We start from the raw sequence: 13479 nt of genomic DNA, 5'->3' as shown, positions 1-13479 counted from the left end.
TGAGGTGCGTGGGCGCGTGGGTTTAGGTGAGAGGAAGGGGAGGTGCGCAGAGAATCGTAATCCGCCCCTGCGTGACCCTGCAGAAGCGCACGCCTCCTCCCCCCCTCTCTCTCTCCCCGCCCCTCTCTTTCCTGTCACACGCCAGCAAATATAATCCACAACCTTCAACTTGTCGCCGTCACAGGCGATGGAGAAACGCCACCTAGACGAGAACTAAGCACAGACGAAACACCGCACACGCGCACACACACGAGCGTAGCACCAGATGGGCCCGCTTCGTCCTCAACTGTAAAGCCCCCACACCTTCAATGAGCTCATCATAAACAGCGGCATCTTGAAATGGCAGGGGGGAAAGGGAAAGAAAGTGAGCTGCAGCGATGCCTCTCCGATCACCTTCACTCCATCATCGCGCCCTCCTGTAGCTGCAACCCAATCACACCCTTGCTCGCTCTCTTTGCTCTTCTCGCGCCTCTTCCCCTTCCTCTTTCATTCTCCTCCTTCAGGTTAGCATAAGGCTCTCACTGTCACTGCCAGCATCGTTGGCTGGAGTCTTGAACGGAGCGCTCGGCAGTCTTCCTATCTTTGCTTGGGGAGTGGGGGAGTGGGTGTGTGCTGGCGGTGCTGTGACTCGCCCCCTCCTCCTCCTCCGCTTGCTCCTCCCACACTCTCTGTCCCTGACACTGCCTCTTGCCTGCTACACACACACACACACACACACACACACACACGTACGCCTGTGCATGTTTGAGTTATTAGACGCACCTCAGCAGCAGCAGCAGCAGATGTTAGAGTTACGCTGCTGCTGCTGCCACTCTTTGATCGATAGCAGCTCGCTTGGAGTGGCCGTGGGAGCTGGGAGAGCAGGGAAGGAGAGGGAGGGAGGGAGAGGGAGGGGGGGTGGCAAGTCGGACTCGCCGAGTGTCCATCTCAGCCTGAGAAGAGTGCCCGCAGGTGGCCAGAAAGAGGGAGGGGCAACACTCACAGGCAAAGCAGTCGCTGGCTGATGGTGGTAACCGATGGCGCCAGTCGGCCACAGCAGAGGAGGCGTGGGTGGCGTGAGAGAGAGAGAGAGGGGGGGAGGGGGAGGGAGGGGGATTACTCGGCGTTTCCCCACTCGCCGTATCCCCCCCTGCCCCGCCACCCACGCCTCCTCTGCTGTGGCCGACTGGCGCCACCACCCAAAAAAGAGAAGGACATTTTGTGAGGAGAGCGGTGCAAGAGGAGAAGGCGCAGGTCACGGGGGTCAGCGTCAAACACCAGCCTCACCACTGCTGACCGCTGCCACTCTGTGCCAATGCCGAGATCGGCGGACCGTACGAGAGGGCACTGGGGCGGGACTCTCGCTGCCACTACGACTCTCGACCTGTGGGCTCCAGCGAGAGGGGGGGCAGAGGCAGGTGGCCGCGTATGCCATCCGCGCGTGGCCTCTCTCCGCACTCCCTCACTGTTCGTCGTGTGCGCCGCTCGCACCAACGGTGAGTAGCCTCGCGCTACGGGACAGGCTAACCATGTTGACACCAGCCAAGCCCTCTTCCACTGCCCCTCACTGTAGAGAGAGGTGACGGTGTGTCGCTGAGGCACACCTGCGCTGTGCGAGGGCGCGGCCGCTCTCGTCGCCCTTCCCAAGGGATAGGCAAAGGCAAAAAAAAACCCTACGCTGGCCACGGTATCTGCGAGGGTAGCGGCGCCCATTGCGCAATTCATGAAGCCAGCCGTCCCCCCTCCCTAGCACCAACGGCAGCATCGGCGGCTACGGCGAACTCGAGGTAGTCTGGCATACACGCAGCATCGATGGCATTGGCGGTCGCATGGCTGCCGGGGGTGTCCGATCCCTAAAGCAGCCACCCTTCAGTCGCTCTGCTTGATTGGCAAGGATGGCGGTGACGCGGACAATTTGCTGAAGTCGTGTGGCCCCTCGCTGTTCCCCATGCTGGACGATATTGTGTTCTGCATTGAGTATGCGTCCGGTGTGTGCGTCACCGAAGAAGGTAACGGCCGCGACGGGCCGACGTCATCCATCTCGCTCCACACCGAACCCGACGCCCACGACGCGGCGAGATTCAGTGGCGCACAGGTCATCTGCTGTGTCCTCAGCCCACGCAGCAGCGTCGAGCAGACAAGCAGCAGTGCCACCACGTAGAGGTAGGCAGCGAGGAAGTCGGGCACCGCATGCGGGTACACTGTGATTATGGGTAGGGCAACAAACACACCGATGCAGAGGATGACATACAGGCGCCACTCGATGCGGTCCTGCCGCGTCGACTCTGAAATCCGCTCCAGGTGGTACGGCATCTGAGGCGCCACCATGCGGAAGTAGTAGATAAACTCGTGTAAGTCAGTGATGCCAGCGAACTTGTGGCTCTTGATGGCGGGCATCTTGCGCTCCGACGCAGGAACCTCCCAGGAGAAGCCGAGTACCGGCTCGCCAGACCAGATGGTGCGGTAGCCGTACAGAGCGGCGAAGCGCACGCTACTAAGGTCTGTCGCGGTCACCACCGGCTCGGTAACGCTCTCGTACACCGTGATAAGCCGCTCGTTTGTGAGCACGTAGAGCCGCCCACAGCTTCGAATGACCACGATGAGCAGCAGCGCAAAGCCGAGCACAACGACCACGCCGCACGCCGCCACGGCTGTTGAGCCGCTCAGCATTACAATGACGTAGGTGGTGTCGCTCACGGAGGACAGTATCAGCATCCAAACACCAAAGAGCAAGCCCGCGAGCAAGTCCAGCAGCAGCCACTTATTCTCCATCAGAACACCGCGCAGCTGCGGTACGGAGTACCACATGATGAGCTCGTCTTTGAACAGGGTGGCTTTGAGCGCCTTGCGATACTGCCGGGAGAGCGAGTCAGAGGTGAGCAGCTGCGCCGTCTCGGCCCGCTTCTGGCGAGCCACACTTTCCGGCAGCGTCGTCGTCGTCGGGAGCGGCGCCGCCGGCATGGCGCCAGCCGCGCTTGCCGCCGCGGTCGCAAAGGCCGATACGGGAGCGGCGGCTGCGGCCGGGGTTTCCTGGACACCGGAGGGGAATGTGTACCCCCCCATGCTATCCACGGTGTCGGTGCTCTCCAGAGTCGCGGTCGTAGCCGCCAACAGTGGCCGCGTCGGGTGTTGCATCAAACGCGCCGATTGCAACGGAAAGGTCATGGACGAGGGCAAAGATGCCGTTGGTGCCGCAGCGGCAGCAGCGGTGGGGGGCGGGGTGGTGTCCTCGTCGGTCAGGGTCATGGCCATAATGGAGGCGCCCTCAGCAGTGACAGCGTTGGCGGCGGTCATTTCAGCAACGGGCGAGATAACTAGCACGGTTGTCATGGGTACTCCGGCTGCGTCCATAGCTGCGGTGGTCGCCGGGACGGCCGCTCCGCCGCGCGGGCCACAGCCAGCCACCACCGCGGCAGCAGCCCTGGGCGCGCACATCGCCGTCAAGACGCCGCCATTCCTCGTCAAAGTGATGGGCGCGGCGTTCATCGCCTCTATTTGGGCGCGGTACATCGTCAGCTCGGGGAGCTGGTCGAGCAGCGACCGCCCACGCAGCCGCAGCGCCAGCCTCAGGTATGTGGTCCTCGTCATGTTGCGGCACGCGTCGTTCAGTAGCTGCATGGAAAGCGTGCTGCCCCCCTCCTCCTCCTCCGTCGCTGATGCGCCAGAGGTGAGGAAGGTGGCGCTGGCCGCGGCGGATGGCGACTGCGAGTTGGGCTGCTCGCACGGCGCGGCGGACCACACCTCCGAATGTGCCTCGCGTGCCGCCTCCGTCGCAAGGTAGAAGCGCGGTGCACAGCGGCGGTGACGCAGGATGTACCACACAAAGCCGCCGCAGAACAGGTACGCGACGATGAGCACCTCGGCGAAGTAAGCGTCCGAGAACCACGGCTTCAGCGACGCGGCAAAGGTGAGGACAATGACGATGGACGAGCTGAGGAGGGCGAGGGAGACGGGCACAAACGCAAAGCGGGCAACATTACACCAGAAGCAAACGTCGCCCGGGCCGAGAGGAACGGGGTGGCGGCATTTGCAGAGGGGGCAGTGGCCAGTCGTCGCTGCCGCCGTTACGATGGACGTGGCGGCTGAGGAGGCGGCGCGAGGGGGACGGGCATTGGACCTCAGCTTCGGCGGCGGCGGCGGCGCAGCCGGGCTGGATGATGCCCCCTCACCACCACCAGCACTGTCGCGCTTTCCGAAACCATTGGTGCAGCTATCGCGGCCGCAAAACGGCGAGGCCGCTCTGTGCCCCTTCTGCTTTGCAGACGGTGGCGTGATGCCTGGCACCGCGGCCACGTCGCCGTCGTCGCCGTGGACTGCCGAGTCAGGACGCCTGTACCGGCCTGCGAGGAAGTCGGACAGGAACGGCTCGTACTTCCATGGCAACTGGTGAATGGTTCGCATCCACAGGTACATGAGGATCGAGAGAAGAAACAAAATACAGCCAAAGACAAGCGCAGCAATGGACGGCGCACGGCATATGTAAATGTTGTTCGTCGTCTGCGAGGCACTGCAGAACATGTCCGGGCACACCGCGTTGAAGTTGCGCTCGCGAAAGTCCTCGCAGAACTGAGTACGGAATGCGGCGATCTCGGCTGCGGTGTGCTCCGCCCCTGCCTCGCCATCCCCACCAACACCACCAGTGGCGAGAGTGCTACGATAGTAGGACAGCACCGTGCTGTTCACCTCCTTGCATGTCTTCGTGCTCTCGCACCAGCCGCACATCAGCGGCGGCGGCATGAGCCCATCGGTTTGGTCAAAGACGCACTCGCTGCAGCGACTGATGTCCGCGCAGACATTGAAGGCGTTTACAGGTGGACTGGGGCCAACCAGGAGGAAGAGCACCACAGCAGCCATCATCGCCGCAGATCGGCGCGACATTCGAAACCATTGGCCCTCACCAGGGCGGAAACAATCCCGCCGCTTCACTGGCACCTCCGGCATAGCGCTTCTTTGCGCTCTTAGAAGAGCCAGCAAGCAAGGCACAGCAACACAACAACACAGTAACGCAGCAGCGCTCCCGACCAGGACCCGCGTGCGAGAGCGAGCGAGAGAGAGGGGAAGGGAGGGGAAAAAGAAAGGACTGCGGGTATCTCACAAGAGAGTTACACGGAGCCGAGCATGGAAGAGAATGAGAGGAAGGGGGGATAGGTGGGTGGGTGGGTGGGTGATCGAAGGAACCCAGCGCTGACGAGGAGAGCAGACGCTTCAACGTTGTAGCTACGCTGTCGTGTATGTGGATCTGGGGGTATACGCGCCACTGTCTCGCTCGGCGTCGCTGCGCCTGCATGCACGAAAAGGAGAGGCGCCCGGGGAGGGGAGGACGTGGGGTGTGTGGGCGTGTTGCGTGTAAGGCGCGCAGTACGCAGAGAGGCAAAAGACAAGGGAGAAGAGGAGGGGAGGGGGAGGGCTGACGGTGGAGCGGAGAAGTTCGCACAGAGGGGAGAGAGGGGAAGGGGGGGAAGTACTGCATCGCTGTACCGCACGAACGCCGAGTGCAGGTTTTGATGGGGGGGGGGGGGGGGAGTGGGAGAGAGCGAGAGAGCGGTATCTGAGCTGTCTCTCCATCGGCACAGAGGTACGCGTCGGCAGCGAGTGAGACTGAGCCGCGTGGGAACAACAGAGAAAAGACACGACGAAGATGATGATGATGATGGGGGAGGGGGGAGGGGGGAGGGATCGCAGTCGGGAGTGGCGAGGCAGCGATGATGACGGAGTCGAGCACAGACGGGTGCCCTATACGTCTGGTGCAGGCGGCACCGATCGAAAAAAATAGGGAGTGCTGAGTACCAACACAGCCCACACACACCATCACACACCTTACTGATGCACCTGTGCAGACAAGGGGGCGAAGGCACGCAGTACACGCATACCCCACCCTTGTAGGTGTCGGCCCACACGCGAGCGAGATCGACGGCCATGCCCCGTCTTCCTTCCCCTCCTTTCGGTGTGGGGGAGGGGGCAGCTTGGCGCTTATCTGTCCGCTGTTGGCGCCCCAGTGCGTGCACGCATTCAGCAGAGGGCACGCGATATGCAGAGAGAGAGTGTGTGCGTGTGGGGTGCAGCTAATGTAGGAAAACGAAAGATACCGCTCCACCAGCCTTCCCCCCAGCACCCCAACACGCTAGTCCTCCTGCACTGCACACTGTTCAGCAAGCCCACTCTGAAGGGAGGAGTGGAAAAATGGCGGGGGAGGGGGGAAGCGGCCGAGAGTGAGACAGCCGGCGTCTTCACGCAACGCATACATCGAACGGTGGTGGGCAAAAAAAACGGCCGCAACGGGCCCAGAAAAGTGTGAGACGTGTGTTGCCCACACACACACACACACAAAAAAAAAAAAAATGCGCCCAGCAGAGGGAGAGGGAACCGAAGCCGGCGAGAGAGGCAGCAAAGGAGACGACCAGCATGGATGACCAAGATGGCGAACACATCCACGCACGCGCAGCAGCTGGGGCATATCGTGAAGTGGTGCCGGCGAGAGGGAGAGAGAGAGAGACAGAGGCCGAGATTGGGAAAGTCCTATAGACGCGCCACGAGGGTCACATGTGCGCGCACCTGCGCAGACACTCTGGAAAGGTAAGTTCGGGGAGAGGGACGGGTGGAGGTGGAGGAGGAAGGGGAGGGAAGTGTGGCGGCCAAGCAGACGGCCGCCACACCCAAACGCAACCCCACACCGCTGACAAAATCAAGGAAAGGAGGGAAGAGGCCGCAGAGGGGCACGAGTGCAGGGAGGCACGCCGGCGTACATGGCGATCATATGAGCAAAGAAAGGAGGGAGACCGACCCTCTATGTGTGTGTGTGTCCCTACGTGGCAATAGCGAAGATTCATCTCCTCCAGCGCACCACTATGGCATCCACCCCTCAACGCAGCTCCCGTTGCAACAGCTTCCGCTCGTCCGCGCGCTCCTCTCGTCGCCGGCGCCAGCGCTGATGGACGTAGCCAATTATCGCGCAAAGAATGAGGACGACCATCACCACCGTGCACACGGCGCCGGTGGTATAAGCGGTACTGGTGCCACTGAAGGAATCCGTGGTGTAGGCGTTCTGCGCAACCTGCACGACGGCACTCGGGTACCACACAAGGCTCTTGGTGGCGATGGCGATGGGCACGCCCGTGTTGCCGGGGGAAGGAACTATTGAACTACCCGAAGCTGCGAGGATAAGACAGTAGTCGGCACCCTCAGTCTCAGAGGCCGCCAGTGTCCGTTCCGTGCTGAGAGCGTGACGCTGTGCAGTTCTCGCGGCTGCTACGCCGACCGCGTCCAGAGGAACACCAGTGCTACCTACAACTGATGATACGATGCGTGCCTGCGCCGTAGAGGAATTGGACGACGAGGGCGGTAGCCTCATGGACAGCATCCTCGACAGATCACTCAGCGTCGTATGGGCAAAGACATGCACTTCACGCTTGTAGGCGCTCAAGTAATCCTTGCGTGTCAGCGCCTTCAGCAGGTTCTGCCGCACCCTTGGAAAGGCATCCTCTCTCCGCAGACTCCACACAAAGGGTGCAAGTGGCTGTGAATCGGAAAGCCCAACAACAACCGACGAATTGCTCGAGTTCAGCGCGTTAGCTACCGCAGTACGTCTGCGCGTCCGGTCTCTGCCAGCAGCACTCGAGCTCAACGCATCGTACGCTTCGAAAGCCCCAGCGCGACGAGTCGCTGTGTTGTCGCTGGCACCTGACAGCACCAAGGCCGAGTCGCGGTCGCCAGTCTCACGGGTATGGCAGTTCGTACCACCAGGACAGAGGCCAGCAGCAGTTGAGACAGCGACATCGCGTGCAAGCGCAGATTGCTGCGCCGGCCTGTCGGTTCGCCGTAGGGCGTCGGCTCGTGCTGCGAGCCCGGCCGGCGACGCCGACTCCCAGACGGAGAGGTTCACTCGGAAGGTGACCCCGAGCAGCTCGGGGTCTCTGTTGAATCGTTTTCTGACACCTGTGATCGCTACGCCCTCCACGCACACGCACAACGGAAGACGCGATGACGCCGCTGCGTTGTACTCGCTGCGCTGCACCGCGCCCATACTGCCGGAGCGGGTGTCGACACCGCAGCACGCACCCCCGCCGCCGTTTGCGATGATCATCCTCTCCACATCATCCTCCAGCGCGGAGCGGAGCATTTTCGCGTACGGCTTCGTCGGAGCTACAGCGTAGTAGTAGGATGCCCTACTACGGAAGACCGTTGTGTAGGTGCATGGCACGCGAGTCACCTCAGCCGCGTAAGCGTTGTCGGCAACCGACGTAGACATCATGACAGTGAGGAGTGAGAAGAGGGAGAAGAGCACAGATCGAGGCCTACACACAACACGCAGCGTGTTGTCGATCGATCCAGTTGAACCCCCACCTGCGAGCGGAGAAGTATGAAAAGAGGCGTGTGTGTCTCTCCTGCTTAGTAGGCGTGTGTGTGTGTGTGTGTGTGTGTGTGTGTTGGTCAGAGTAAGTCGAGCTCGCACTGCTCACCAGGGCTATACCACCAGCAGCAATAATAATAGCGCCTCTGTGAGAAGAGAAAAAAAAAACCCCAATGGAAGGGCCAAAGAAGCGGTGGCAAGACAGCGGAGGAGGTTGCGCAGAGTAGAGGTGCTAATAAGGGGGGAGGGAGAGGGGGGCTGCGTCAACACGCACAGGGTACGCATCAACACCACCGAGCGAACATGAGGCAACAGCAAGTAATAAGAGCGCTTTGGCTGCCCGTCAGGGTAAGGTGTGCAATGCAGCCGCCGCGTGTTCTCTCCGCCAGCGACGCCTCGCATTGCGCGCGTCACCGACAGCAGCTGCGGACGCGAAAAGTCAGCAAGATTCTGCACGTGCGATCGAGCACCACCGTTCGAAGACGACAGGGAAGGGGGGAAAGGGGGGGAGGGGCAAACCGTGAAGTATGCGTGTGTGACCCCCACTCCGCCTGGCGAGTGCGCAGTGCATCGCCAGGCGGAGAAAGGAGAAGGACGGTTCGGCAGCTCCTTCCCGGTTTAGAGCCCAGAGCGTCGATGCACGCATGTGTGTAGGACTGGCCTCAGCAGCAACTGGGCGGCGCAGCGACGACTGTCCATGCGATGTAGGCGCCACCGCCGCCACTTCCTCTGCAACCACAGCCAACAGTAGCCCATACCCACGCCTACCACAAAGCCGCCCACGTGCGCGGCGTGGCCGACGGTCTGGCCAGGCATCCGTACGCGCCACACAGACTGCAGCGCACGCCGCGCCGCCTCCGCCACTGAGTTCGGGGCGCCGCGCTCCGGTGCCAGCTGCGCGACATAGAGGTGAATGATGTCGGCAGTAAGCAGAAGAGCCTCCGGCACAGCGAGGCAGAACGCGGTGATGGGGCGGCCGTAGCAGACGGCGCTGAACCCAGAGAGAGCACAGATTCCCGCACTGGCCCCACACATGAGCATCTCATTGTTCACTACCTCCTGCGCTGACACGGCGAAGTTGCTGCTGTACACCTCCGCGCGCTGCCAGAGCGTCTTGACGCCTCGTCCAATGGAGTCCAGGATGCGTTCGCCAGCACTACCAGGTGCAGCACTGTGCTTCGTGTTGGCAACAGCAGCAGCAGCAGCGGCGGCTCGCGCAGCACGCTCTCGGCGCAGTGCCAGCGCAAAGCTGTTGTAGAGCATCTGACAGCCCAGTCCACCGACGGCACCGCCGACGGCCCACACAAGAAACGCGCCGGCCGAGCGAGCACACGCCTGAAGGCGGCTCTGCTCACCCCATATGGCGCACATCTCCAACGCCATCCTCTGTGTGGCAAAGCTCGCCGCCGCACCGCTGGTTGCACCCCGTCCCTCGCCATCGTGCGAAGTGTCTGAGAGACGAGCTGCCGCGGAAGGTGCCGCGGGGTCTGTCATGTTGCCGAACTCGACAAGAGTCGCGGCGAAGGAAAAGACGTTGCTGAGAAGGTGTGTGGATGAAATGTGCACGAACAGGTGCGTGAAGACCCTGGCAGGTTGTTCGGAAAAGAGGTCGACGCTGAAGCCGTAACGCATCACGCGCTCGGCACAGTCTGCATCCGTTGGCCAGCGCCCGCCAGAGCAGTGGACATTGAGGAGGACGAGGACCGGGGCGAAGCGTATGGCGGTGCAGATTGGATCGATACGCATCACTGAGGAGCGTGTACGATGAAACGTGAGCAGCTCTACGCAGCTGTGGATGTACTTATGATTCCAACTCCTCTGAAGGAGTCACTCTGGAAGGGGGGAGGGGGAGCGGACCCATGTGCGTTCGCTGCCGGCTTTCGGTGAGCACACGCCGGGTGAAGCGAGGGGAGGGAGGGAGGGAGGGGGGAAAGACGAGTGGCAAGCTGAGTGCGGTGGCATCGAGCGGTGCATGGGGAGAGAGAGAAAGAGCGAGCGGGGGAGAGGTACAAGAGGTCGCCCTTTCAGCGTTAATTATTACGTTCTGCCGTATACTTTGGGTCGATAGGCGTTCCATTCACTCTGCAGTCGCCTCTCCGCCTACTCCCCCCACAGACTTCGCTTACCGACCCCCCCCCCACCTCCCCTTCCCTACCCTACCCAGCCGTCACCGGACGTAGCCACCGCCATTGCGTCACACGTGCGTTGACGTACGTCAGCGACAGTAACACATGAGGCTCTTTCGCATGCGAAGAAGATGCGACGCGGGCGAGGGAGACGATGACGACGGGGGCGAGGGTGCTCAACGCGTGGCACGGTAAGACCCCACGCGTAGAAGGCAGAGGAAAGTGTGGTGGGAATGGGGAGGATGTCGGGAGAAGTGGAGTGAGAGCCGAAGTCGAGTTCGAGCAAGGCGCCCAGAGAAAGATAGCAGCAGCAGCAGCAGCAGCAGCAGACATGTACTCGGGAGCACGCCGACACACGCACACACACACACGCACACGCACAGGTACGACAAGCAGCAGACGTGCACTGGCGCCTGCCGTGCCGCGTGCACAAGTCGGCGCTCATCCTGGGGAAGGAGGAAAAGAGAAGCAAAAAAATTCAGAAGCGAGCAGGATATACGAAACGGGGAAGGAAAGAGGCACCTACAACACAGTACGGTGCGCTGCATGTGTAAGCTACTCGTACATACAGGGGGAGAGAGAGACGCCGGTGAGGAATGATCGATGTTGTGGACTAGACAACGCCATGTGTGAGCCCGAGAAATCGATCCACGCGGCGGACACAAGACCGCACAGCCACACACGTGCACGCCCACGCGCTGATCGGCTGCACAGGAGCGTCAGACTCATCTTCCTGCTTTTCTCTATCGGCATCGCCAACGCCCGGCCTCTGCGAAGACTGGTAGTATACACAGATGGCCCAGCCGAGGTTCACTGCTGACGTGCGCCTTGGCCGGGCTGCTGAGAACCTCCTGGCAGCCCCACACTCCAGCGCCAGGGAGTCGTCTCACACCATCGATTGCGGGGTCACCATCATGGTGATTGCCACGCACGGCTGGTGCTTGGGGTGCAGCGAGGCCTTGGTAGCCATATGTCCGCCCTGAAGCTGCGGAGCTGGTTCGTCTGCGCTGTCAGCACAACACCCATTATCGGACTGCGAGTGGGTATGCCGCCGCACAGAGTCCACATCGTCTGCGACTTGAGGTCGTACTTGGCGACAACTCTGCGGCCTGCATAGCCTTGCTGTGGATGCTCATCCGCCCACTCGCTATCGGTTTCACCCCCTGGTAGCTGACCTCCAGCGATATACGTCACACAGCAACTGGCCCCCCCCCGCGTGACGGATGATGCCCCTCCACGCGGTAGTTCGTGAAGTCCTCGACGAGGATGGTGGCTTTGATGCCGTTGAGGCCCGTCGGCGTGAAGGTGAGCTTGTCGGCGTCGTAGGCGCTCTTTTCCGAGAAACCTTCGGCATTCCACCTCCACGCCACCGCGAGTATTGAAGGTGGCGGCAACGGCATACGCAGCTTTGGAGAGGGGCCCTTGCCCTTGCTCTCGATCCTCCGACTCGCCGCCGTTGGGTGAAGTCAGTGGTCAGCGCGCCATTGCTGCTCTTTGGCGTAGCCCTTGTAGAGGGTCGCCGCTGTGTTGGATGTGCGTTGGGGAAGCGAACGCGAGAAAGAGGGATGCTCTGGTTGTCGCCTCCCACGTCCTTTCGCCTCGTCGCTTTCACCGCACTTAGGGAGAAGGCTCGGATGGAGTGGAGGAGGAGGAGGAGGAGGAGGAGGAGGAGAGAGAGAGAGAGGGAGGGAGGGATTAGGGGTCAGGTGTTCAGTGAGGGGTGGGGTTTCTTCTCCAACGAGCCCGTTCTCTGCCGTAGAGCGAGAGACCCACTCCAACCTGCGCCCGGGCCCATCACAGGCACAATCGCATGGTGAGCAGTAGCCATAGACATCCGCTACAGCAATGCACCAACTCCGTCGTCTGAGCACCACCCACCCACCCCCGCAGGTCGCCCTTCACAGCCACTCCCGCCATGCTAGTTGCCGCGTCGTGCGTCCCTCGCGGTGGCTCAGACTTCCCCCACCAGTGAGCAGTGCGGGCCGGGTGAGACGCGCTCGAGTCACGCTGGGACTCCGCCCATCACATGGATGGCACAGGCGTGTTCACTGCTGCAGGTCGCACCGACGCAACGCCATCCAGGGCCTGACCACCGCCATGAACAGCAATGCATCGCTCTGGCTGCGCTACGTCATGGCTGCTTGGCCTTGTCACGACCAGAGGTGGCCCAGCATTGACAGGAATGGAGAGAAGGGAGGGAGCTGCCTGAGCTTCCATGCACAGAGAGTGGGGGTACTGGATCCTTTTAGAGGCCACGCGCTAAGGTGCGTCCCCCGTCATTAGGGCGGTGATGGAGAGAGAGAGAGAGATGGAGGGAGTGGACCAGGTGCTGTGGCTTTATGACCGCGAAGAAAATGCGGGCAGGCACTCCCGCATACGCCCATGCCTCTGAGCAGCGAGCGCCCCCGCTGTCGCCCTTCACGCCCCCCCCCCTACCGCCACTTTCTTCCTTGGCAGCATCCGTTGACCGAGAGGAGAGCGTCTTGAGTCCCAGAGGCGCAACCCGCACACAAGCCTTCGGGGAGAAGCGAATACAGAGTTGAAGTAGCGCTGCCATGGCGTGCCTGCATGTGGCCACCTTCGCTCCGAGAGCGACGCGCCCTGTGTCCCTGCCCACTAGAGCTGCAAGCGCCTATTCCACTCGACTCTGCGTCCTTTCGGTTTGTTTGATTTCTTTCGTTTTCTCCCCCAAGTGCTGGTGTTCGATGTCGGCTTACCCCAAAAAAATTTTAACTCTGCCACTGCACGTCTATGAACGAGGATTTGACTACGTTTGTTTCCCCATGGGAGGAGGCTGAGGAGGAGAGAGAGACAGCGAGGGAGGAAGGTTTGTTCAAAGCACCCACGGATCGGCAAGACCGCCGCCTGAAGCTGCACTGAGCCTCTGTGAATGAGCACATACTGCAAAATGATTCGAGAGGCCATTGGGGAGAAAAGGGGTCAGCATGGTGAGGCGAGCGACAAGGGCAGCCCCTAATGCGCACCGAGTATCAACCTTGGAAAAAGGAAAATAGGGGCACAGTTGCG

General features: G+C 61.5%; 2 protein-coding genes across 2 annotated transcripts; both read right to left on the bottom strand.

The window, feature by feature from the left end:
- Nucleotides 1-1848: 1848 nt before the first annotated feature.
- Nucleotides 1849-4920, bottom strand: LBRM_02_0320 (conserved hypothetical protein; the record flags this gene model as incomplete). The annotated part of the gene is made up of 1 exon (XM_001561495.1): nt 1849-4920. One exon carries the CDS (start codon nt 4918-4920, stop codon nt 1849-1851), a length of 3072 nt encoding a protein of 1023 aa, XP_001561545.1.
- A 4024-nt stretch (nt 4921-8944) lies between these two features.
- Nucleotides 8945-10072, bottom strand: LBRM_02_0310 (putative serine peptidase, Clan S-, family S54; the record flags this gene model as incomplete). Its single annotated transcript, XM_001561494.1, has 1 exon — nt 8945-10072. One exon carries the CDS (start codon nt 10070-10072, stop codon nt 8945-8947), a length of 1128 nt encoding a protein of 375 aa, XP_001561544.1.
- Between the last annotated feature and the right edge of the window lie 3407 nt (nt 10073-13479).

The sequence above is a fragment of the Leishmania braziliensis genome, chromosome 2 (assembly GCF_000002845.2).
Source record: "Leishmania braziliensis MHOM/BR/75/M2904 complete genome, chromosome 2".
Taxonomy (NCBI): domain Eukaryota; phylum Euglenozoa; class Kinetoplastea; order Trypanosomatida; family Trypanosomatidae; genus Leishmania; species Leishmania braziliensis.
The sequence above is the reverse complement of the archived record's forward strand: the minus strand, read 5'-3'. Positions and strand labels throughout refer to the sequence as shown.